The 26,975-nt window shown below is 43.3% G+C and overlaps 1 protein-coding gene across 2 annotated transcripts in view; it reads left to right on the top strand.

Annotated features, from left to right (window-relative positions):
- LOC139381901 (mono-ADP ribosylhydrolase 2) overlaps positions 1–26,975 on the top strand; it is a 1,192,255-nt gene that overhangs the window by 1,079,191 nt on the left and 86,089 nt on the right. For both annotated transcript variants that reach the window (XM_071125757.1, XM_071125758.1), the window contains exon 9: positions 10,439–10,517. In XM_071125757.1, the coding sequence (XP_070981858.1) occupies positions 10,439–10,517 (79 nt within the window). The remainder of the gene's footprint in view (positions 1–10,438; positions 10,518–26,975) is intronic.

Below are 26,975 nucleotides of genomic sequence, written 5' to 3'. Positions count from 1 at the left end.
TAGATAGGAGAGTGATGGTGGAGAGGGTGTTGTATTGTACAATATGAAGGTAGATAGGAGAGTGATGGTGGAGAGGGTGTTGTATTGTACAATAGGAAGGTAGATAGGAGAGTGATGGTGGAGAGGGTGTTCTTTGTACAATAGGAAGGAGAGTGATGGTGGAGAGGGTGCTGTATTGTACAATAGGAAGGTAGATAGGAGAGTGATGATGGATAGGGTGTTGTATTGTACAATAGGAAGGTAGATAGGAGAGTGATGGTGGAGAGGGTGCTGTATTGTACAATAGGAAGGAGAGTGATGGTGGAGAGGGTGCTGTGTTGTACAATAGGAAGGTAGATAGGAGAGTGATGGTGGAGAGGGTGCTGTATTGTACAATATGAAGGTAGATAGGAGAGTGATGGTGGAGAGGGTGTTGTATTGTACAATAGGAAGGTAGATAGGAGAGTGATGGTGGAGAGGGTGTTCTTTGTACAATAGGAAGGAGAGTGATGGTGGAGAGGGTGCTGTATTGTACAATAGGAAGGTAGATAGGAGAGTGATGATGGATAGGGTGTTGTATTGTACAATAGGAAGGTAGATAGGAGAGTGATGGTGGAGAGGGTGCTGTATTGTACAATAGGAAGGAGAGTGATGGTGGAGAGGGTGCTGTGTTGTACAATAGGAAGGTAGATAGGAGAGTGATGGTGGAGAGGGTGCTGTATTGTACAATAGGAAGGTAGATAAGAGAGTGATGGTGGAGAGGGTGCTGTATTGTACAATAGGAAGGTAGATAGGAGAGTGATGGTGGAGAGGGTGTTCTTTGTACAATAGGAAGGAGAGTGATGGTGGAGAGGGTGCTGTATTGTACAATAGGAAGGTAGATAGGAGAGTGATGATGGAGAGGGTGTTGTATTGTACAATAGGAAGGTAGATAGGAGAGTGATGGTGGAGAGGGTGCTGTATTGTACAATATGAAGGTAGATAGGAGAGTGATGGTGGAGAGGGTGCTGTATTGTACAATAGGAAGGTAGATAGGAGAGTGATGGTGGAGAGGGTGCTGTATTGTACAATAGGAAGGTAGATAGGAGAGTGATGGTGGAGAGGGTGCTGTATTGTACAATAGGAAGGTAGATAGGAGAGTGATGGTGGAGAGGGTGCTGTATTGTACAATAGGAAGGTAGATAGGAGAGTGATGGTGGAGAGGGTGCTGTATTGTACAATAGGAAGGTAGATAGGAGAGTGATGGTGGAGAGGGTGGTGTATTGTACAATAGGAAGGTAGATAGGAGAGTGATGGTGGAGAGGGTGCTGTATTGTACAATAGGAAGGAGAGTGATGGTGGAGAGGGTGCTGTATTGTACAATAGGAAGGAGAGTGATGGTGGAGAGGGTGCTGCATTGTACAATAGGAAGGTAGATAGGAGAGTGATGGTGGCGAGGGTGCTGTATTGTACAATAGGAAGGAGAGTGATGGTGGAGAGGGTGCTGTATTGTACAATAGGAAGGTAGATAGGAGAGTGATGGTGGAGAGGGTGCTGTATTGTACAATAGGAAGGTAGATAGGAGAGTGATGGTGGAGAGGGTGCTGTATTGTACAATAGGAAGGTAGATAGGAGAGTGATGGTGGAGAGGGTGTTGTATTGTACAATATGAAGGTAGATAGGAGAGTGATGGTGGAGAGGGTGTTGTATTGTACAATAGGAAGGTAGATAGGAGAGTGATGGTGGAGAGGGTGTTCTTTGTACAATAGGAAGGAGAGTGATGGTGGAGAGGGTGCTGTATTGTACAATAGGAAGGTAGATAGGAGAGTGATGATGGATAGGGTGTTGTATTGTACAATAGGAAGGTAGATAGGAGAGTGATGGTGGAGAGGGTGCTGTATTGTACAATAGGAAGGAGAGTGATGGTGGAGAGGGTGCTGTGTTGTACAATAGGAAGGTAGATAGGAGAGTGATGGTGGAGAGGGTGCTGTATTGTACAATATGAAGGTAGATAGGAGAGTGATGGTGGAGAGGGTGTTGTATTGTACAATAGGAAGGTAGATAGGAGAGTGATGGTGGAGAGGGTGTTCTTTGTACAATAGGAAGGAGAGTGATGGTGGAGAGGGTGCTGTATTGTACAATAGGAAGGTAGATAGGAGAGTGATGATGGATAGGGTGTTGTATTGTACAATAGGAAGGTAGATAGGAGAGTGATGGTGGAGAGGGTGCTGTATTGTACAATAGGAAGGAGAGTGATGGTGGAGAGGGTGCTGTGTTGTACAATAGGAAGGTAGATAGGAGAGTGATGGTGGAGAGGGTGCTGTATTGTACAATAGGAAGGTAGATAAGAGAGTGATGGTGGAGAGGGTGCTGTATTGTACAATAGGAAGGTAGATAGGAGAGTGATGGTGGAGAGGGTGTTCTTTGTACAATAGGAAGGAGAGTGATGGTGGAGAGGGTGCTGTATTGTACAATAGGAAGGTAGATAGGAGAGTGATGATGGAGAGGGTGTTGTATTGTACAATAGGAAGGTAGATAGGAGAGTGATGGTGGAGAGGGTGCTGTATTGTACAATATGAAGGTAGATAGGAGAGTGATGGTGGAGAGGGTGCTGTATTGTACAATAGGAAGGTAGATAGGAGAGTGATGGTGGAGAGGGTGCTGTATTGTACAATAGGAAGGTAGATAGGAGAGTGATGGTGGAGAGGGTGCTGTATTGTACAATAGGAAGGTAGATAGGAGAGTGATGGTGGAGAGGGTGCTGTATTGTACAATATGAAGGTAGATAGGAGAGTGATGGTGGAGAGGGTGTTGTATTGTACAATATGAAGGTAGATAGGAGAGTGATGGTGGAGAGGGTGCTGTATTGTACAATAGGAAGGTAGATAGGAGAGTGATGGTGGAGAGGGTGTTCTTTGTACAATAGGAAGGAGAGTGATGGTGGAGAGGGTGCTGTATTGTACAATAGGAAGGTAGATAGGAGAGTGATGATGGATAGGGTGTTGTATTGTACAATAGGAAGGTAGATAGGAGAGTGATGGTGGAGAGGGTGCTGTATTGTACAATAGGAAGGAGAGTGATGGTGGAGAGGGTGCTGTGTTGTACAATAGGAAGGTAGATAGGAGAGTGATGGTGGAGAGGGTGCTGTATTGTACAATAGGAAGGTAGATAAGAGAGTGATGGTGGAGAGGGTGCTGTATTGTACAATAGGAAGGTAGATAGGAGAGTGATGGTGGAGAGGGTGTTCTTTTTACAATAGGAAGGAGAGTGATGGTGGAGAGGGTGCTGTATTGTACAATAGGAAGGTAGATAGGAGAGTGATGATGGAGAGGGTGTTGTATTGTACAATAGGAAGGTAGATAGGAGAGTGATGGTGGAGAGGGTGCTGTATTGTACAATATGAAGGTAGATAGGAGAGTGATGGTGGAGAGGGTGCTGTATTGTACAATAGGAAGGTAGATAGGAGAGTGATGGTGGAGAGGGTGCTGTATTGTACAATAGGAAGGTAGATAGGAGAGTTATGGTGGAGAGGGTGCTGTATTGTACAATAGGAAGGTAGATAAGAGAGTGATGGTGGAGAGGGTGCTGTATTGTACAATAGGAAGGAGAATGATGGTGGAGAGGGTGCTGTATTGTACAATAGGAAGGTAGATAGGAGAGTGATGGTGGAGAAGGTGTTGTATTTTACAATAGGAAGGAGAGTGATGGTGGAGAGGGTGCTGTATTGTACAATAGGAAGGTAGATAGGAGAGTGATGGTGGAGAGGGTGCTGTATTGTACAATAGGAAGGTAGATAGGAGAGTGATGGTGGAGAGGGTGTTATATTGTACAATAGGAAGGAGAGTGATGGTGGAGAGGGTGTTGTACTGTACAATAGGAATGAGAGTGATGGTGGAGAGGGTGCTGTATTGTACAATATGAAGGTAGATAGGAGAGTGATGGTGGAGAGGGTGTTATATTGTACAATAGGAAGGAGAGTGATGGTGGAGAGGGTGCTGTGTTGTACAATAGGAAGGTAGATAGGAGAGTGATGGTGGAGAGGGTGCTGTACTGTACAATAGGAAGGTAGATAGGAGAGTGATGGTGGAGAGGGTGTTGTACTGTACAATAGGAATGAGAGTGATGGTGGAGAGGGTGCTGTATTGTACAATAGGAAGGTAGATAGGAGAGTGATGGTGGAGAGGGTGTTATATTGTACAATAGGAAGGAGAGTGATGGTGGAGAGGGTGCTGTATTGTACAATAGGAAGGTAGATAGGAGAGTGATGGTGGAGAGGGTGCTGTACTGTACAATAGGAAGGTAGATAGGAGAGTGATGGTGGAGAGGGTGCTGTATTGTACAATAGGAAGGAGAGTGATGGTGGAGAGGGTGTTATATTGTACAATAGGAAGGAGAGTGATGGTGGAGAGGGTGCTGTATTGTACAATAGGAAGGTAGATAGGAGAGTGATGGTGGAGAGGGTGCTGTACTGTACAATAGGAAGGTAGATAGGACAGTGATGGTGGAGAGGGTGCTGTATTGTACAATAGGAAGGTAGATAGGAGAGTTATGGTGGAGAGTGTGCTGTATTGTATAATATGAAGGTAGATAGGAGAGTGATGGTGGAGAGGGTGCTGTATTGTACAATAGGAAGGTAGATAGGAGAGTGATGGTGGAGAGGGTGTTATATTGTACAATAGGAAGGTAGATAGGAGAGTGATGGTGGAGAGGGTGCTGTATTGTACAATAGGAAGGTAGATAGGAGAGTGATGGTGGAGAGGGTGTTATATTGTACAATAGGAAGGTAGATAGGAGAGTGATGGTGGAGAGGGTGCTGTATTGTACAATAGGAAGGTAGATAGGAGAGTGATGGTGGAGAGGGTGCTGTATTGTACAATAGGAAGGTAGATAGGAGAGTGATGGTGGAGAGGGTGTTATATTGTACAATATGAAGGTAGATAGGAGAGTGATGGTGGAGAGGGTGCTGTACTGTACAATAGGAAGGTAGATAGGACAGTGATGGTGGAGAGGGTGCTGTATTGTACAATAGGAAGGTAGATACGAGAGTTATGGTGGAGAGTGTGCTGTATTGTATAATATGAAGGTAGATAGGAGAGTGATGGTGGAGAGGGTGCTGTATTGTACAATAGGAAGGTAGATAGGAGAGTGATGGTGGAGAGGGTGCTGTATTGTACAATAGGAAGGTAGATAGGAGAGTGATGGTGGAGAGGGTGTTATATTGTACAATAGGAAGGAGAGTGATGGTGGAGAGGGTGCTGTATTGTACAATAGGAAGGTAGATAGGAGAGTGATGGTGGAGAGGGTGCTGTATTGTACAATAGGAAGGTAGATAGGAGAGTGATGGTGGAGAGGGTGCTGTATTGTACAATAGGAAGGTAGATAGGAGATTGATGGTGGAGAGGGTGATGTATTGTACAATAGGAAGGAGAGTGATGGTGGAGAGGGTGCTGTATTGTACAATAGGATGGTAGATAGGAGAGTGATGGTGGAGAGGGTGCTTTATTGTACAATAGGAAGGTAGATAAGAGAGTTATGGTGGAGAGGGTGTTATATTGTACAATAGGAAGGAGAGTGATGGTGGAGAGGGTGTTGTACTGTACAATAGGAATGAGAGTGATGGTGGAGAGGGTGCTGTATTGTACAATAGGAAGGTAGATAGGAGAGTGATGGTGGAGAGGGTGTTATATTGTACAATAGGAAGGAGAGTGATGGTGGAGAGGGTGCTGTATTGTACAATAGGAAGGTAGATAGGAGAGTGATGGTGGAGAGGGTGCTGTACTGTACAATAGGAAGGTAGATAGGAGAGTGATGGTGGAGAGGGTGCTGTATTGTACAATAGGAAGGTAGATAGGAGAGTGATGGTGGAGAGTGTGCTGTATTGTGTAATATGAAGGTAGATAGGAGAGTGATGGTGGAGAGGGTGCTGTATTGTACAATAGGGAGGTAGATAGGAGAGTGATGGTGGAGAGGGTGCTGTATTGTACAATAGGAAGGTAGATAGGAGAGTGATGGTGGAGAGGTTGTTGTATTGTACAATAGGAAGGTAGATAGGAGAGTGATGGTGGAGAGGGTGCTGTATTGTACAATAGGAAGTTAGATAGGAGATTGATGGTGGAGAGGGTGCTGTATTGTACAATAGGAAGGTAGATAGGAGAGTGATGGTGGAGAGGTTGTTGTATTGTACAATAGGAAGGTAGATAGGAGAGTGATGGTGGAGAGGGTGTTATATTGTACAATAGGAAGGAGAGTGATGGTGCAGAGGGTGCTGTATTGTACAATAGGAAGGTAGATAGGAGAGTGATGGTGGAGAGGGTGCTGTATTGTACAATAGGAAGGTAGATAGGAGAGTGATGGTGGAGAGGGTGCTGTATTGTACAATAGGAAGGTAGATAGGAGAGTGATGGTGGAGAGGGTGCTGTATTGTACAATAGGAAGGAGAGTGGTGGTGGAGAGGGTGTTGTATTGTACAATAGGAAGGAGAGTGATGGTGGAGAGGGTGCTGTATTGTAAATAGGAAGGAGAGTGATGGTGGAGAGGGTGCTGTATTGTACAATAGGAAGGAGAGTGATGTGGAGAGGGTGTTGTATTGTACAATAGGAAGGAGAGTGATGGTGGAGAGGGTGCTGTATTGTACAATAGGAAGGAGAGTGATGGTGGAGAGGGTGTTGTATTGTACAATAGGAAGGTAGATAGGAGAGTGATGGTGGAGAGGGTGCTGTATTGTACAATAGGAAGGTAGATAGGAGAGTGATGGTGGAGAGGGTGTTGTACTGTACAATAGGAAGTTAGATAGGAGAGTGATGGTGGAGAGGGTGCTGTATTGTACAATAGGAAGGTAGATAGGAGAGTGATGGTGGAGAGGGTGTTGTATTGTACAATAGGAAGGTAGATAGAAGAGTGATGGTGGAGAGGGTGCTGTATTGTACAATAGGAAGGTAGATAGGAGAGTGATGGTGGAGAGGGTGCTGTATTGTACAATAGGAAGGTAGATAGGAGAGTGATGGTGGAGAGGGTGTTGTATTGTACAATAGGAAGGAGAGTGATGGTGGAGAGGGTGCTGTATTGTACAATAGGAAGGTAGATAGGATAGTGATGGTGGAGAGGGTGCTGTATTGTACAAAAGGAAGGTAGATAGGAGAGTGATGGTGGAGAGGGTGCTGTATTGTACAATAGGAAGGTAGATAGGAGAGTGATGGTGGAGAGGGTGGTGTATTGTACAATAGGAAGGTAGATAGGAGAGTGATGGTGGAGAGGGTGTTGTATTGTACAATAGGAAGGAGAGTGATGGTGGAGAGGGTGCTGTATTGTACAATAGGAAGGAGAGTGATGGTGGAGAGGGTGTTGTATTGTACAATAGGAAGGTAGATAGGAGAGTGATGGTGGAGAGGGTGCTGTATTGTACAATAGGAAGGTAGATAGGACAGTGATGGTGGAGAGGGTGCTGTATTGTACAATAGGAAGGTAGATAGGACAGTGATGGTGGAGAGGGTGCTGTATTGTACAATAGGAAGGAGAGTGATGGTGGAGAGGTGTTCATGTGATTGTGTATTAGTGCAGACATTATTCCAGTCATATGTATTCAGTGTATTCACCCTTGTAAGACAGATATTTCAATCTTTTCAGCATGAAAAAAAAGAATGTGTTTTTTGATCTTGAATTGTTGATAAGCGGTTGAGTGCTTTCACAAAGTATTTACACCCCTTGACTTTTTCCACATGTTGTTGTGTTACAGTCTGCATGTGTGGATTACATTTAGATTTTGTGTCCCTGGTCTAAACACAATACCCCATAATGTCAAAATGGTTTTCTTAGTGAAAATGTGTTTTACAAGTCACTTAATAAGTTGCATGGACTCACTCTGTGTGCAATAATAGTGGTTAACATATTTTTTTAATGACAACCTCATCGCTGTACCCCACACACACAATCATCTATAAGGTCCCTCACTCGAGCAGTGACTTTCTAACACAGATTAAGCCACAAAGACCAGGGAGGTTTTACAATGCCTAGCAGAGAGCGCACCTACTGGTAGATAGGTAAAACAGTTATAAACATACATTGAATATCCCTTTGACCATGGTGCAGTTATTATTACACTTTGGATGGTGTATCAATACACCCAGTCACTACAACGATACAGGCGTGCGTCCTAACTCATTTGTCGGAGAGAAAGGAAACTGCTCACTGATTTCACCATGAGGCCAATGGTGACTTAAAAACAGTTAGGGTTTAATGGCTGCGATAGGAGAAAACTGAGGATGGATCAACAACATTGTAGTTACTCCACAAAACTAACCTACATGACAGAGTGAACAGGAAGAAGCCTGTACAGAATACAAATATTACAAAACATGCATCCTGTTTGCAATAAGGCACTAAAGTAAAACTGCAAAATATTTGGCCTTTTTGTCCTGAATACAAAGTGTATGTTTGGGACAAATCCAATACAACACATTACTGAGTACCACTCTCCATATTTTCAAGCATGGTGATGGCTGCATCATGTTATGGGTATGCTTGTCATCTGCATGGATTAGGGAGTTTTTTAGCTTAACAATAAACGGAATAGAGTTTAGCACAGGCAAAATCTTAGCGGTAAACCTGGTTCAGTCTGCTTTCAAATATACACTGGAGTTGCTTACCAAGACGACATTGAATGTTCCTGAGTGGCCTAGTTACAGTTATGACTTAAATCTATGGCAAGACTTGAAAATGCTCTCTAGCAATGATCAACAACCAACTTGACAGAACTTGAAGAATTGAAACAAATAATAATTTGAAAATATTGTACAATCCAGGTGTGCAAAGCTCTTAGAGACTTACACAGAAAGACTCACAGCTGTAATCACTGCCAAAGATATCTCTAACATTTATTGACTCGGTGTCACGCCTGCTCCCGCTCTCCCTCTATGGCGCTTGATTGCGCCAGGCTTCCCTTCGTACGCACACCTGTCACCATAATTACGCGCAGCTGCGCTCATTGGAGACTCCTTGCCTTTGATTTTGTACCCCTTTTTCTCCCCAATCTCGTGGTGTCGAATTGGTAGTTACAGTCTTGTCTCATGGCTGCAACTCCTGTACGGACTCGGGAGAGGCGCGGGTCGAAAGCGTCCTCCAAAACACAACACAACCAAGCCGCACTGCTTCTTGACACAATGCCCACTTATCACAGAAGCCAGTCGCACCAATGTGTCGGAGGAAACACCGTACACCTGGCAACCGTGTCAGCGGGCACTGCGTCCGGCCCGCCTCAAGACTCCTTCCCTTTGTTGATTGCCCTGTCTATTTCTGTCTGTTCCTCTGTTGGTTCCCCGTGTCAGCATTGGGGTCGTTATTTTTCCCCTGTCCAGACGCTGTTCCTGTTCTGTTTCATGTCCGTTGTTCATTAAATGTTCTCCCTATACCTGCTTCTTGTCTACCAGCGTCGCTCCTTACACTCAGGGATGTGAATTAATTTGATGAGCTTCGTCATTATGGGGTATTTTATGTAGATGGTTGAGAAAAAATATATGAATTCCATGCTATAACACAACAAAATGTGGAATAAGTCAAGGGGTATGAATACTTTCTGAAGGCATGGTAGCAACCCACACAGGCAAAAATTCATAACAATAAATGAGACATAAGGAAATGAATATACAGAGAGTTTAGTTATTCAAAAAGGATATGCTGACATTTGCAGGGTGCAATTTGAATTAGCCATAGCAAAATCCCTCCAAAGTGTTCAGCTTGAGAGGATAACTATAGTGATTATGAATTAGAAGCACAATTTACTAGCAGCACTCATAGTGTAAAATAAATGACAGTCAGTGGTTAGTGAGTTCTGAATTCCTGAGGTAGTTCATAAGAGCAAAGTACTGGGTCAAAGGATACCTATAGCTGCACGTTTTTGTCTATAGTTTGAGAATAAGTACCTTTTTAGTTGTACTTTATGGTGCTGGGGATATATTGAATGTATCCTACCAAAGGAAATGCTCTCATTCAGATATTATCTCCAAAATGTGATGTAATGTAGTGTAATATAGTGTAATATTCACTAAAAGCCTGCTTAGTAGTAGACCCCACTCCTGCCACCAGTGGGGCATGGGTTGTGTCCCAAATGGCATCCTACTCTCTATATAGTGCACTACTTTTTAACCAGAGTCCTATGGGCCCTGGACAAAAGTAGTGTGCTGCATAGGGAATAGGGTGCCATTTGGAACACGGACCTAGGCTGGTATTCTGTACTGGGGAGCCAGCTAATTGGCTAATAGGATATTCTGAACTGTGCTTATGGTTTGATTGTGGCTCCCTGGTGTAAAACGTTATCATTGGTTCCTCAATTGTTGATTTTGTCCCTTTAGTAGCTCTTGTGGGATCTGTTGGTCCTGATGGTCTGGAGTTGAATGTGCAATTAATAGCAACAGTGGAATAATGGAATTATTTATTTTTCTTTCTTTCTTCCTTTCTTTCTTTCTCTCTATTTTTTCTTTCTGTGCAGATCGAACGTGTTATCTTCTGTGTCTTCCTGGAGGCGGACTACAGGATCTACAAGGAAAAAATCCTTCAAGTCTTCCAAGGTGCGTCTGATTCTGTTTCCATTATGCCATGGAATGTAGTGTCCCTGTCCTTCCTGAGTTTATCTGGGTCTATAAAGCAGCATAATGTAGTGTCCCTGTCCTTCCTGAGTTTACCTGGGGCTATAAAGCAACATAATGTAGTGTCCCTGTCCTTCCTGAGTTTATCTGGGTCTATAAAGCAGCATAATGTAGTGTCCCTGTCCTTCCTGAGTTTACCTGGGGCTATAAAGCAACATAATGTAGTGTCCCTGTCCTTCCTGAGTTTATCTGGGGCTATAAAGCAACATAATGTAGTGTCCCTGTCCTTCCTGAGTTTATCTGGGTCTATAAAGCAGCATAATGTAGTGTCCCTGTCCTTCCTGAGTTTACCTGGGGCTATAAAGCAGCATAATGTAGTGTCCCTGTCCTTCCTGAGTTTACCTGGGGCTATAAAGCAACATAATGTAGTGTCCCTGTCCTTCCTGAGTTTACCTGGGGCTATAAAGCAACATAATGTAGTGTCCCTGTCCTTCCTGAGTTTACCTGGGGCTATAAAGCAGCATAATGTAGTGTCCCTGTCCTTCCTGAGTTTACCTGGGGCTATAAAGCAACATAATGTAGTGTCCCTGTCCTTCCTGAGTTTATCTGGGGCCATAAAGCAGCATAATGTAGTGTCCCTGTCCTTCCTGAGTTTACCTGGGGCTATAAAGCAACATAATGTAGTGTCCCTGTCCTTCCTGAGTTTATCTGGGTCTATAAAGCAGCATAATGTAGTGTCCCTGTCCTTCCTGAGTTTACCTGGGGCTATAAAGCAGCATAATGTAGTGTCCCTGTCCTTCCTGAGTTTACCTGGGGCTATAAAGCAACATAATGTAGTGTCCCTGTCCTTCCTGAGTTTATCTGGGGCTATAAAGCAGCATAATGTAGTGTCCCTGTCCTTCCTGAGTTTATCTGGGGCTATAAAGCAACATAATGTAGTGTCCCTGTCCTTCCTGAGTTTATCTGGGGCCATAAAGCAGCATAATGTAGTGTCCCAGGCCTTCCTGAGTTTACCTGGGGCTATAAAGCAACATAATGAAGTGTCCCTGTCCTTCCTGAGTTTATCTGGGGCTATAAAGCAACATAATGTAGTGTCCCTGTCCTTCCTGAGTTTATCTGGGGCCATAAAGCAACATAATGTAGTGCCCCTGTCCTTCCTGAGTTTACCTGGGGCTATAAAGCAACATAATGTAGTGTCCCTGTCCTTCCTGAGTTTACCTGGGGCTATAAAGCAACATAATGTAGTGTCCCTGTCCTTCCTGAGTTTATCTGGGGCTATAAAGCAACATAATGTAGTGTCCCTGTCCTTCCTGGGTTTACCTGGGGCTATAAAGCAACATAATGTAGTGTCCCTGTCCTTCCTGAGTTTACCTGAGGCTATAAAGCAACATAATGTAGTGTCCCTGTCCTTCCTGAGTTTACCTGGGGCTATAAAGCAACATAATGTAGTGTCCCTGTCCTTCCTGAGTTTACCTGGGGCTATAAAGCAACATAATGTAGTGTCCCTGTCCTTCCTGAGTTTATCTGGGGCTATAAAGCAACTTAATGTAGTGTCCCTGTCCTTCCTGAGTTTATCTGGGGTTATAAAGCAACATAACGTCTAAATTTAGTGTCATCAGATGCTTTACAATGAGACAAGGCCTTTGGATTAGTTGTGCAGTGTTTGTTTTTGAGGGGCAACTCTAGAGAACAATCCTGTTGGACCATTCAGCCAGCCAGCCAGCCAGTTCTTTGCTGAAAGAGGCATGTCTCTCTTAGGGAGTTCCAGGAAGCATCCACAACACAACAAAGTTGTCTCGCCGAGTCTCACAGAGACGATAGATAAATAAATGCACGTTATTTTCTGCTCCAAGTCTCTCCTGCCACCCAACCCTCCACACACAAGAACACACACACCCCTCCGCTCCCATCTCTGAGCCCTGAAGCCTTTCTCCCCAACCCTCGCTCTCCCTCCCTCCCTCCCTCCTTCCCTCCCTCCCTCCCTCCCTCCCTCCCTCCCTCCCTCCCTCTCTCCCTCTCTCTCTCTCTCTCTCTCTCTCTCTCTCTCTCTCTCTCTCTCTCTCTCTCTCTCTCTCTCTCTCTCTCTCTCTCTCTCTCTCTCTCTCTCTCTCTCTCCCCCCCCTCTCTCTCTCTCTCTCTCTCTCTCCCTCTCCCTCTCTCTCCTTCCCAAATAGTCCTGTCATCCACCTACTCTCTCTCTCTCTCCTGCCACCCAACCCTCCACACACAAGAACTCACACACCCCTCCGCTCCCATCTCTGAGCCCTGAAGCCTTGAGCAACCAGTCACCATCTCTGATGGCTAGGGGACCATGGAGGATTAGAGCTAAAGGGCTATAGGGGTGTATGGGCGGCTGAAGGGTAGACAAGCCTGCTTCACCGTGCTAGCAATATCTCCTATGTGGCACCTATTTCCTCCCCATCTTGAAAATCCCAGACTCTCCTGTATCTCTCTCTCTCTCTCGTTCAGAATCTCGCTCAGAATCTCTCTCTGTGTCTCTGTTTGACTCTCTTTCACTCCATCTTCCCAACTCCTCGTCACCTATAAGGAATACAGAGTTTCAGACCTTCATCGTCCTTCGACTCTCACATGGAGACTGTTTTGTTCCCCTATCTCTCCCTCCCTGTGTGTGTAATGATATTTCCTGTCCCCATGCACCGATGGAAGGCCTTTTCATATTAATGTTGTGAGATGGATTTCTAGAGCTGTTGTTTCTGCCGTTATCACTCCCAAAGTGCCAGCAATAAGTATAATAAGTACATCTCCATCATCCAAATGCCATGTAGGTAGGGAAATATTTGACCACCTTCCTAGTGTAGAGGAAAGCCTTGAAAAAGTTGTTCATTATTAGTTATCACTCCCAAAGTGACATTGATGAGTACATCTCCATCACTATAATGGAGTTTTAGCAACACCATCTCTAAAGAAAACACCATAACTTGTCATAAATGCAGCAATAGAGATAAGTCATGGCTGGCGCTTTAAATTATGGCATGTGGGGCCATCTGTGGTATGTCTGTTGATTATAGAGCATGTTAGCTGTCAGTCAAACTGCGCAAAAGTGAAACCAAAACTAACCTCGACAGTTACATTTAGGCATTAATTCTGAGATTTTGGTCAAATTTAGGCATTAGGGTTTAGTTTACTTCAGAGTGGTTAAGGTTAGGGTTAAGGATAGGGTTAAAACAAAAATACAAAACAGGTGCCTAGCACTGGGATTGAACTCACAATCTCATGAGCCATACTGCAGCTTGCTGTTCAAGCCCATCCTGTGATCCTCAACCCCATCCACAATGCCCATGCCTAGCTCATCGATCCTATTAAATCAGGGATGGGCAACTTTGATGGGGGTGTGGGACACCAAAAATCCCCCATCCCCCCATTTTGCCATGGGGTGTAGAGAACGTGTTGCCGTTTTTAAGCTAGTTCGCTGCAATTCTACACATTTTGTCATAGGATGGAGAGAAATGTTTTCAGTTTGTAATATGATATCTGAGTGAGCCTGACTAACATAATCAATGGGGTCCTCCCGGGCTCTAATTCAACCATGATTACTAAGTTAAGATAGCTGGCCGCAAGACTAACTTACCAATCCCCCCCAAAAAATGCTGACATGGGCTGATTGAGAAACTATCATAAAAATTGTTGATAAACAGCCACATTTTGAAATTGCACCTTGTGTATTCTACTATTCTACCTAGCAACAGTAAGTTGAGTCACTGACTGAGTTCCAACATTTAAAAAAAAAAATTAATTGGATGGTTGGAAATTGGAATGGACATAAAATGCCAAGTCACGCCATAATTTCACCATTTCAAGTATGCCTAAATAGACAATAATCCATTTGAGTTTGGGCTGAGTTTTAGGTTTGGGTGAGGGAAAGGAGGAAAGAAAAGCACTGTGCTATTGTTTTAATGTGCAGGAAAGCAGCAGAAGTGAATACTAAGAGAAGATATCTAAGAGAAGGTAACCAACTACTCCTGAAACTACTGCTCATTGACATGCACAGACTTAACAACTTCTTAGGGATCGATATGACAACAGCCAGTGAAAGTGCAGAGCGCCAAATTAAAAACAACAGAAATCCCATAATTTAAATTCCTCAAACATAGAAGTATTTCACACCATTTTAAAGATACACTTCTTGTTATTAATCCCACCACAGTGTCCAATTTCAAAAAGGCTTTATGGCGAAAACACCACAAAGGATTATGTTAGGTCAGAGCCAAGTCACAGAAAAACACAGCCATTTTCCAGCCAAAGAGAGGAGTCACAAAATAGAAACAGAGATAGCATTAATCACTAACTTCTGATGATCTTCATCAGATGACACTCATAGGACTTCATGTTACACAATACATGTATGTTTTGTTTGATAAAGTTCATATTTATATCAAATAATCTCAGTATACATTGGCGCGTTATGTTCAGTAGTTCCAAAAACATCCAGTGATTTTGCAGGGAGCCACATCAATTTACAGAAATTCTAACAGTAAATGTTGATGAAAATACAAGTGTTATGCATGGAACTTTAGATACACTTCTACTTAATGCAACCGCTGTGTCAGATTTCAAAAAAGCTTTACGGAAAAAGCAAACCATGCAATAATCTGAGTACGGCGCTCAGATACCAAACAAGCCAAAAAGATATCCGCCATATTGTGCAGTCAACAGAAGTCAGAAATAACATTATAAATATTCACTTACCTTTGATGATCTTCATCAGAATGCACTCCCAGGAATCCCAGTTCTACAATACATTTTTGTTTTGTTCAATAATGTCCATCATTTATGTCCAAATAGCTACTTTTGTTAGCGCATTTTGAAAACAAATCCAAACTCACAAAGTGCGTTCACTCAAAAAGTTCCATTACAGTCCTTCCATTACAGTCCTTTAGAAACATGTCAAACGATGTATAGAATCAATCTTTAGGATGTTTTTAACATAAATCTTCAAGAAATCCTTTGTCTGTATAAAAGCAATGGGACGCGAGCTAACTCTCACATGAACGAGCGTTACGAGCTTGTGGCACTCTGCCAGACCACTGACTCAAAGAGCCCTTATGAGCCCCTCCTTTACAGTATAAGTCTCAAACAAGTTTCTAAAGACTGTTGACATCTAGTGGAAGCCTTAGGAAGTGCAACATTACCAATATCCCACTGTATCTTCAATAGGGAATGAGTTGAAAAATGACCAACTTCCTGGTTGGATTTTTTCTCAGGTTTTTGCCTGCCATATGAGTTCTGTTATACACACAGACATTGTTCAAACAGTTTTAGAAACTTCAGAGTGTTTTCTATCCAATACTAATAATATGCATATATTAGCAACTGGGCCTGAGTAGCAGGCAGTTTACTCTGGGCACCTCTGGGCATGTTATTCATCCAAGCTTCTCAATACTACCCCCAGCCATAAGAAGTTAAAAACTGATTGACAGACAACACTGTGCTATTGTACTATTGTAGCGCAGAAAAGCACAAGGAAAGATGTTATGTCTAGGTTGAGGTAATGGAAGATAACTCTTCCTGAAGCTACTTTTTATTGACGTGAAGTGACTTCTTAATGAGGTCTTGAGAGGTTCAAATAATGGAGAGAAATTCAATTGGAGACCTTTAGAGAAGGGCATGGCTGGAACAAGCAGAAGTGCCACACAGTGGTGTGCTTTACCTCATCACACACACACACACACACACACACACACACACACACACACACACACACACACACACACACACACACACACACACACACACACAGGAGCTTTCCCTCATCACACAGTCTGGGCTTTGATGTGACCTATGAGCTCACAGGTTAAGGGTTGCCTTTTCACTTCCTCCTGGGACACACCCCCTAAGTACCTTCCCCCTTCAGACCCCTTCCCACTGTCTACCTCCCCTTCTGTCTGCTAAAGGCATCTGATCTCTGACACCTGTTCAAAGCTTTCGCTGGATATCCAACACAGGAGAACCAAGAGTTGTCCCTTTCTTTAACCCACTGTAACTAAAAGAGAACCGAGAGCCCAGTCTTTTCCATTTTCACAACCTTGTTAAAGGTCCCGAACATGAAATTAGGTGATGTTTGGATGAAACCAGATCAAATTAGGATTTTAATTTGGTTAAGTGAGCTACCTCTGGAACAGCTGTGGGGTCCCTGATGAGAGAGTTGAGAACCACTGACTGAGTTAGTCAACCGTTCTCATTTGAGAAAAGGTCAAACATGAGTCTTTCACAAGACACTGTCCATAGTCATATGTAACATGTAACATAACACAACAGATCAGCTGGAATAACACTCTCACATGGCTACACAAAAAGTTGTTTTTCTAAAATGTTCAGCATTTCTATCTGAAAAAAAAATTATTATGGGTGTTGTTTTAGTCAATCAAAAGGCTATTTTACATGGAAATCAGAATGACTGTTCGGGATCTATATCTTACCTTCAGATTGGTGGAGAGAATGGATCCCTTTATTCTGTCTGATCCATACAGTGTGTGTGGTGTCAGGGTGGAGAAGAGGTTGGGGACTGTTGAGTCGGTGACAGTAAGCGAAGTGGACTCGTGTGTTTTTTCCGTCCAGAGGGAACAGGCAGTCCGGACCACACGACTAGGGACAGAAACTATGACTTACTTTGCTCTCCGGAGCAGGGCGGCGTTGAAAGGAGTGATAACAGGGGTGGCATTAAGTGTTGAGGAGGATCAGCTGAAATGGAAGTTTCCTGGTGTCTGTGATGCCTGGCATTCGGTACGACGCAGACCCGGTGCCTGTCCTGCTGAGTTTTGATGCAGAGTTTTTGCCCAACAAGGTCAAGTTAGGATGTGTCAGTTATCCCGTGAGAGCTTTTGTTCTGGAAATACTACGGTGTTGCAGCTGTGTGTAGGATGGAGATTCCTAGATGTGAGAAGTGTGCAGGACGCCATGAAAGGAGGGAATGTGTAGTATTGGTGGAGAAAGTGTGGGGGTGCCCATGAGGCTGGAGATCAGAGGTGTCCAGTTAGAGGTTGCTAGGGTCAGAGTTGTACAGAAAGTGTTGTATGCTGAAGCAGTGAAGAGAGTTGTAGAGGAAGATGGGGTCGTAAGGGGATTCCTGTAAGTAGGCTGAGGTCAATAGAGAGTGATAGGAATAATATGTGCTTCAGTGAGGGGTGTTTCTTAGCAATTAAAGCCATGGTTGTCAACTGTACTGCAGAAAATAGAGGTTGTTGTGGTAGCTGCAGAGAAGTACTTGGGATTGCGAGGTTTTACTGCAGAAGATTTGCAGGGGGTGTTGAGTGGTAGTGTTCTGTCCTCCCAGACCGTTGGCCTGGAGTAGAATTAGATGGGGTTCAATAGTGGAATGGGGTGGTGTTTTTAGTGAGGGCTAATAGTTGGCAGGGCAATTTTACTTTTACTTTTTAACAATTTTGTATTTACCGGAATTTAATGTAGGTAGGCCGTGACTGGCCTCACACTCCAGTACAGTAGGTGGCGGTGCATGCACCTACAAGTTGGAGGCCAACCAAATCCCAAAGAAGAAGATTAACTGTGTTTGGCCATTATATTTTTGCCATAACTTTCTGACTGAAGTAACTGCCATAACTTTCTGACTGAGAAACAAAGCTTAGTTGTCATGGTTATGACATATGCAATGGTTAATCTCACAGTGTGAAGAACACTTGTCTTTTGCTTGAGCAGAATCGGAGCGGGAATCTGAGAGAACCAGAATTAGCTCGGCAGGTGTCCTTGATAGTGCCTGGGAGTAGATGTGTCGAAATAACCAGAGAATCCTAGCTCAACTCAGTCTGTGCTCAAACTCTGTCGTAACACCTCATCATCACGGTTGGAGATAGACAGGCAGAGTGTGTGTGTGTGTGTATTTGTGTCAGTCAGGCAGTTGCGTGGATCAGCGGGAAGAGACAGAGGAACACAGACAGACTACATGACACGTTGTGACTAAATCACACGGTGCTGTAAAGGCTTGTTCTATCACACAGTGTCATCTTCTTGCCTAGAACAGCCCACTTTCTCTCCTCCTCTCATTCTCTCTCACTCACTGTAGCTAGAACATTCTCAATTCAATTTTCAATTCAATTCAATTCAAGGGCTTTATTGGCATGGGAAACATGTGTTAACATTGCCAAAGCAAGTGAGGTAGATAATATATAAAGTGAAATAAACAATAAAAATTAACAGTAAACATTACACATACAGAAGTTTCAAAACAATAAAGACATTATAAATGTCATATTATATATATAAACAGTGTTTTAACAATGTACAAATGGTCAAAGGACACAAGATAAAATAAATAAGCATCAATATGGGTTGTATTTACAATGGTGTGTGTTCTTCACCTCTCTCTCTCTCTCTCTCTCTCTCTCTCTCTCTCTTTCTCTCTCTCTCTCCCTCTGTCTCTACCTCTCTCTCTCTCTCCCTCTATGTCTCTCTCTCTCTCTCTCTCTCTCTCTCTCTCTCTCCCTCTCTCCCTCTATGTCTCTACCTCTCTCTCTCTCTCGCTCTCTCGCTCTCTCTCTCGCTCTCTCTCTCTCTCTCTCCCTCTATGTCTCTACCTCTCTCTCTCTCTCTCTCTCACTCTCTCGCTCTCTCTCGCTCTCTCTCTCGCGCTCTCTCTCGTGCTCTCTCTCTCGCTCTCTCTCTCTCTCTCTATCTCTCTCTCTCCCTCTCTCTATTTCTCTCTCTCTCTCTCTATTGTTCTCTCTCTTTCTCTTTCTCTGTTGTTCTTTCTCTCTTTCTCTTTCTCTCTGTCTCTCGCTCTTGTTCTCGCTCTCTCACTGTTTATCTCTCTCTCTCTCTCACTCTCCCTCTCTCTGTCTCTCTCTCTTGCTCTCTCTACACACACCTTACCCCCCAATACCAACATCTGACCAACGTCATCACCTCTACTTCAGCGTGTCTAGACAGGAGAATAGCTTTTTTTCTTTCTCTCCTCCTCTCTTTTCTCATTGTGATGTATTGTGTTGCATGTTTGTGTCCTCGGTGGCATTAGTTTTACCTGTCAAGTAAAAATGAATGCAGAAGGACCAGTAAACAGGGCATTTGCATACGGGAGATTGTTTCATTACAGTGTGCCTCTCAACAAGCTGTTGATATGAGAAACATTGGTGTCAAGATGAGACCTCGCCATGCTTTACTGCTATAGGGACGGGGGAGAAGTATGTGGTGCATCTTAAACACTAGTACAGGTTACACAGATACACACGTCCTCTGGATCTACTTGCTTGCAACGGCAGCATTGTGGGTTCGTTTCACAGGACCACTCATACGTAAAATGTATGCACGCATGACTGACTGTAAGTCACTTTGGATAAAAGTGTTGCTATATTACATACACAGTAGATGGACACTAAAACTACATTGAACAATGTCTCCAAAAATCTAGACTCCAGAGGATATATGCTATATTTGTACTCTAATTAGAAAATCAGTAATTGGAAAATTAAAATCATTGATGAGTAAAATCATTCACTTGATTAATACATAGTCACCTTAATTGATATCATTAATCATTTGGCATTATATTAGAATGTGTGTGCGCACACACACATTATTAGCCTTGACAGTCATTTTTTCTGCTGTCTTCACAGGAGAACACTTTTTGGTTCCAGGTAGAACCATTTTTGGTTCCAGGCATAACTATTTTGGGTTCCAATATAGAACCCTCTGGGGTTCTACATGGAACCCAATAGGGTTCTACCTGGAACCAAAAGGGTTCTATCCGGATCCAAAAAAAGGTTATTCAAAGGGTTCTCCTGTGGGGACAGCCAAAGAGACATTTTAGATTCTAGATAGAAAAAAAGGTGCTAAGTGTGTATTGTCCAAAGTATTATTAGTAACCATATTAGCGTTTCAATTGAATGAATGTTTTATTTGGTATGATTGAGGTCATGGATTGGCATTCATATTGTCCTATTATTTATGTGTGAAAATGGAGCATGCTTTGGCACATAGTCCTTTTATTTGTAACCATATTAGCAAGGATTTAAATGTAATTCATAATTCCTACACTTTGATTGAAGACATGCATGCTTTGGCACATTGTCCTTTTATAGTGTTTGTGACTGTTCTCCACACTTTGGCACATGGTCCTTTTATAGTGTTTGTGACTGTTCTCCACACTTTGGCACATGGTCCTTTTATAGTGTTTGTGACTGTTCTCCACACTTTGGCACATGGTCCTTTTATAGTGTTTGTGACTGTTCTCCACACTTTGGCACATTGTCCTTTTATAGTGTTTGTGACTGTTCTCCACACTTTGGCACATGGTCCTTTTACTTGTGACCGTGGTAGGTTCTTTTGCAGCCGTCGTGGTTTTGGAGTAGTATTATGTTGAAATTGATTCTCAGTGTGTTATGTACTTTAAAATGATATGAATGATCAAATGCTGCTGGTGCTGTGTCTCTCTGTCTCTTACTCTCTCGCTCTCTCTCTCTCACGCATGCACACACACACACACACACACATTAGAGCATTGGGTCAGTAACCGAAAGGTTGCTGGTCCGAATCCCCGAGCCGACAAGGTGAAGATATCCCCTCTCTCTCTTTGCCCCTCCCTCACTCTTTCTCCCCCCCCCCCCCCCCCCCTCTCTCTCACACTGTTTCCCTTACTTTCCAATTGCTACTTTATTTACATGGCACTTTACTTGTAATGACATGGTTCGTCTTTACACTACATGAGACATGAGAACCCCTACTGGTTCTAATAGGAAGCTTCTCTCTGCCAGTGTTTATGGGCACCAAAGACTGTAATTTGTGGGAAACGCAGCAAACTGTGTTTATTGTGATGAGACTGCCTGGGTTTCTTTATGTGGTGGAAGGGGACGGGGGGAAGGAGGGGGGGATGCGGGAAGCAGGACCACCGAGAGGGAGTGCAAATTGAGCCTGTGTGGTGTCTGTGTGTGTGGAAGTCGGGAGGGTGTGTGTGTGTGTGTGTGTGTGTGTGTGTGTGTGTGTGTGTGTGTGTGTGTGTGTGTGTGTGTGTGTGTGTGTGTGTGTGTGTGTGTGTGTGTGTGTGTGTGTGTGTGTGTGTGTGTGTGTGTGTTTCATCAGACTATGAATGACTGTGTTACTGATCACAGTGCCAGTGGCGGGATGCTGGCTCAGGCCTTTTGGCTGCATCCCAGATGGCACCCTATTCCCTTATAGTGCACTACTTTTGACCAGCGACCATACCACCTGTAGGGCTCTGGTCAAAAGTAGTGCACTATATAGGGAATAGGGTGCCATCTGGGATGCTCCCATCTCTCTTAGTTATATTTGGCAGTGGGTAGTAACTGTGTTGTAGCTACCATATACTGAGTGCCACGCATTATGTTTAGATCAAGAAGCAAATGTTGTCACTATCGTCTGAAATGTCACAGGAGACAGGATACAATAATTATATTCATACCTGGAATATGCCTTCTGCCTTTGATGGTTTCCCATTCCCAGATTGTTGTTGCTGAGCAACCTGTACAATTTGTGAGTGACATTAAAAAGGGGCAATCTGCAGTTGCTACATCCCTATTTGGACTAAAAAATAAATTATATGTATTGATTATTGAAGAATATAACTTAAACATGCCTCATTAGCTCAGTTTAACTGTTGTGGGTACAACATCAGAACCCAAAATATATGTTTGTGTTACTCCAATTTTGATATAATGGAATGCCAGTCCTTACTCGTGATTACGTTTCCTCACCCCCATCCCTCAGCTTTTTACTGAAACAGTGGAGAATGCTTTGATATTATTTCAACTGCAGATTGCACCTTTAACTGGTACGATGAGAGGTGAACCCATCCCTCAGTGCTAACTATACCTAGATGGTTTATTGGCACCTCAATATCGCCCTTCCTAAACTTCACATCCCCAGTCCTCTATCCCCTCCACCTTTCTCCCTCCTTCCTCCCCATCAACCCCCTCCTCCCATACCCCATACAAGGCCACATGGCTGAAATTATCTGTGAAGGAGAGTGGCTGCCACATGTCTGCCAGGCCTGTGGTAGTTAACTTACACCATTATTACAGTAGCTTAGGTAAGGGCCTTGAGAACACCCTCCTCTTACCATCTCTTCCACCCTTTCTTCCTTACTACCCCATTTTCCCTTCCTATGGCCTCCATCCACCACCATCTTCTCCTGGGTTCAACCCATGTAGCTGCCACTGCCTGCAATTCTATAATGCCACCATTACAGTAGCTTTAGGTGAGGGCCTTGAGCCTCCTATACCTCCTCCCTCCGGTAATAGTAAATGTTGTGGTGCTTCTGTCAAATGTGTTTCATGTCGTCTACTGATTGAAAGAGTCTGTCTATCAGCGCTGCCGATGTCCCATTATAGCACCATGCCTGCTCCACTTCCTCATTGATCTACCTGCCATTAGGAACCACTACTCACTGGGAGTCTGGGCTGCATATCCACTTATGCTGCACAGAAGTTAACACACTTGAATAATGCAACACGGCATGTAGAGATGTTGAAACGGCTAATTACTGTTCCTGAAACAGTACAGGCTAGAACATTACAATGCAATACCGGTAGCTTCTAGCTTTGTAGGCCAAGTTTCCTTGCTAGCTCACAGCTGAAGCCAACATCAGTTCACATCCCTAGTACCTTATTTGTGATAATATGCAAACCATAATGCAAAATATTGCTGATTGTCACCAAAAACTTTATTCATTTGATTATTCTCACCCACATCGCATCTCTCCCAGACAAGATCATCTTTGCTTCAGCCTTGAAAGGACTTTGTGTGTGAATGAGGTCATGGGTCTCAAAGAAACAGCGCACAATTTTATAAAAGAAGAATTGCTTCTTCTAATAAAATAAGTCCCAAGTGAAAGGTAAAAATGTTTTTTCATCTGTAGCCTCATGAAATCACAGAAAACAAGCTCAATAACTCAATGCATCCACACACTCCTATTGAATATGCATTCACCTGCATTGTGAATAGGGCTAGGCTACTGTCACGTCCTGACCTTAATTCCTTTTTTACGTCTCTATTTTAGTTTGGTCAGGACGTGAGTTGGGGTGGGCATTCAATGTTTTGCTTTCTATTTCTATGTGTTTGGCCTGGTATGGTTCCCAATCAGAGGCAGCTGTTTATCGTTGTCTCTGATTGAGAACCATACTTAGGCAGCCTGTTTTCCCTCTATGATTAGTGGGTAGTTGTTTTCTGTCTTTGTATTTGTTACCAGATGGAACTGTTTCGGTTGTTCTTTTTGTTTGTTTGTAGTGTTCAGTTCAGTTTAATAAAATGATAAACACTTACCACACTGCATATTGGTCCGATCCTTCCTACACCTCCTCAGAAGAGGAGGAAAACCATTACAGCTACATCTTGATTTACCCAGTTTATCAATAGAGACTTTCCATTCAAATTAATGATTACCATTATGTTGTTATGTAGTTAGATTGGTAAAAAAAAACATGATATTGAACTCAAAAGATCTGTCTGGATCAAGTGCCATTCTGTGACTAATTCGAATTCATATTATCGTTCTGGTATCGTTTTGGTATCAAGTATGGTATCAAGTATTGTGATGGTATCGAGTATTGTGATACTGAACCTGGTTTCGGTTTTGAAGTAAAAATGATTGTATTGTGACAACACTAATACATACCATATGAAATGAAACATATCATACAAAATGGAGGGAGACAGATTTACTTTTACTAGTTTACATCTAGTCCAGGTTGCCCCATCCATGGCCCTCTCGTCCCACATGTCTGCCACAGCCAGGCCTGTGGTACTAATAGCTCAAACTCCATGATTGCTGTAGTTTTAGGTAAGGCCTTGAGACAGTTAACTTTTCTGCTGACTAGATCCACGAAATGGGGGAGCCCTGAGGAAAACAGGAGAGGAAGAGAATTTGGGATGCAGAGAGAGAGAGAGAGAGAGAGAGAGATTGAGAGAGAGAGAGAGAGAGAGAGAGGGGTCCACTCATCAACCAAGAATTCACAAAATGGGACAAACGCAATTGAGACTGTATGCATAATTCTGCAAAAATATCCTTCATGTATAAAGCAAAACCCCAAATAATGCATGCAGAGCAGAATTAGGACTACTCCCGCTAATTATCAAAATCCAGAAAATAACTGCTAAATTCTACAACCACCTTAAAGTAAGTGATACCCACACATTCCACCACAAAGCCCTAACCTGCTGAGAGACCTAGAGAAGAGTCCCCTCAGCCAGCTGGTTCAAACAGACCCCACAGAGCCCCAGGACAGCAACACAATTAGACCAAATGATGAGAAAACTAAAAGAAGAAAACAAAAATCAAGCAAAACACAGAAAAACTAGAATGCTATCTGGCCTTGAGTACAGAGTTGTAGAATACTTGACCACAGTGACTGATCCAAAATTAATAAAATCCTTGAATATGTACAGCATTGCTATTGAGAGAGGCCGCCGTAGGCAGACCTGGCTCTCAAGAGAAGACAAGCTATGTGCACTACGCCCACAAAATGAGGTAGAAACTAAGCTGCACTTCCTAAACTCCTGCAAAAAAAGTTAGAGACTTATTTCCCACAGATCACAAAGAATTTGAAACAAATCAAACATTGATAAACTCCCATCCCCCTGGGCACACACTGGTTGAATCAACATTGTTTCCATATCATTTCAATGAAATGACATTGAACCAACGTGGAATAGATGTTGAATAGATGTTGAATTGACGTCTGTGCCCAGTAGGATATCTGTTAGGCGAAATACCGCAACGTGCAATCACAGCAGCAAGATTGCTCTATCCAATAAAATCAAACAAATTGTAGGAGTGGGACGCTCCCATCCTTCAAAAAAGGAACAGGGGCGTCCAGTAGCACCAGGACTGTAGGCTATCAGAGGGCCACTCACTGTTTCCTGGGTTAGATAAATGTATTGTAGTCGTTCATTCAGTGTTATACAAAAGAAAAGCTTGTCGCCTGACCAAGAGGGAGAACACACGCACAATCTTGCACTTACACACACACACACACACACACACACACACACACACACACACACACACACACACACAGAAGGAGCTCTGGTGGTTTCAACAGCATTTTATCACAGCTAACCCAAGCTAGCAGGCACACACACATGGCCTCCAACATACATTGTGTCTCACGCTAGCACCACAAGCACACACACACACACACACACACACACACACACACACACACACACACACACACACACACACACACACAGGGAGCATGATGGCAATGGTTGTAAAGTGTGCTAGTGTGCTTTTGATCCTTGCAAGATCTGTGTGTGTGGGTGCGTGGTCTGCTTGTGTGCGTGAGTGCATTAGTTCAGCCACAGGAGTGGGCATGCATCGCAATGGCTCTGCCTAGGGCTTACTCTACTCTCTACTCCACGTATCACTCTGAAGACACTCCCTACTCCTGTCTAACCCTCCACACTGAACCATCGCCTCAGGTTTACATTGTGTACAATACCTCATACCGTAGACGGAACAGAGAAATGAAAGGAGCGGCTCTCAGTATACATATCTCCCTGGCATAATACATCATTTACAGTTTTTTTCGATTGCTAAACGACAGTGGACACAACTGGAGTCACATGTGCAAAACTCTAACTACAGTCTGCACAGCAGCAGTTCATGTGGACCAAACTCTAGTTCGTTTTTCATTGCTTGAACACAGTTTTCAAAACTCTACACACTTATCCCATGACTTTAACCACAACCTGCACAACACTGGATTTACAGCACTTTGTTCAAATGCTAACACACTGCTGTCAAAACTGTGAACCACACATTCAAAACGGAATAGATTTCAGCCTTGTGCATTTCAAACACTGCTGATTGAAATTTCAGCTGAAAGGCTTAGCAGGTGTCTTGTTTTAGACTTGTTAGTGAACACACACACATATTACAGTATATATAGGTAGAGCTCAGAAAGACTCATTTTGGAAATGGAACAAGGAAGATGGGTTCGTGGAGGGAGAAGGGTGGCAGGGAGAGGGCGGATGCATGGAGGAAGACAAAGAAGACAAAGAGCTGTTATTTCAGATGAAATAAGGGCTACACTTATAGACCATGTCGTGAACCATGGTCTCTCATTGAGAGAGGCAGGGTTGAGGGTGCAACCCAATCTGCAAAGATCCACAGTGGCATCTGTAATGCGAATTTTCCATCATGCAAACAGGTGAGAGTTACTTCCTTACAGTAAATAAAAACATTACAGGAATCTATTTTGTATTGCAATTATAGAATATTTACACAGATATATATTACAGTAAGTTTGACTGTAAAATATATTTTTACAACAGGACCCAAAGGCTGCCCCCAACAGGGGGAAGAGGAAAAATATTTTCAGATGCGCAGGAAAATGCTATTGTTGACATGGTTGTTGTCAACAATGCAATAAAAATGCGGGAGATTCAAGATAGAGTGCTGGCTGATAATGATATATTTGAAAATGTTAATTCTGTCAGCACAACAACTATTGCTTG

This window comes from Oncorhynchus clarkii, chromosome 23 (genome assembly GCF_045791955.1).
Source record: "Oncorhynchus clarkii lewisi isolate Uvic-CL-2024 chromosome 23, UVic_Ocla_1.0, whole genome shotgun sequence".
Lineage (NCBI taxonomy): Eukaryota > Metazoa > Chordata > Actinopteri > Salmoniformes > Salmonidae > Oncorhynchus > Oncorhynchus clarkii.
The sequence above is the reverse complement of the archived record's forward strand: the minus strand, read 5'-3'. Positions and strand labels throughout refer to the sequence as shown.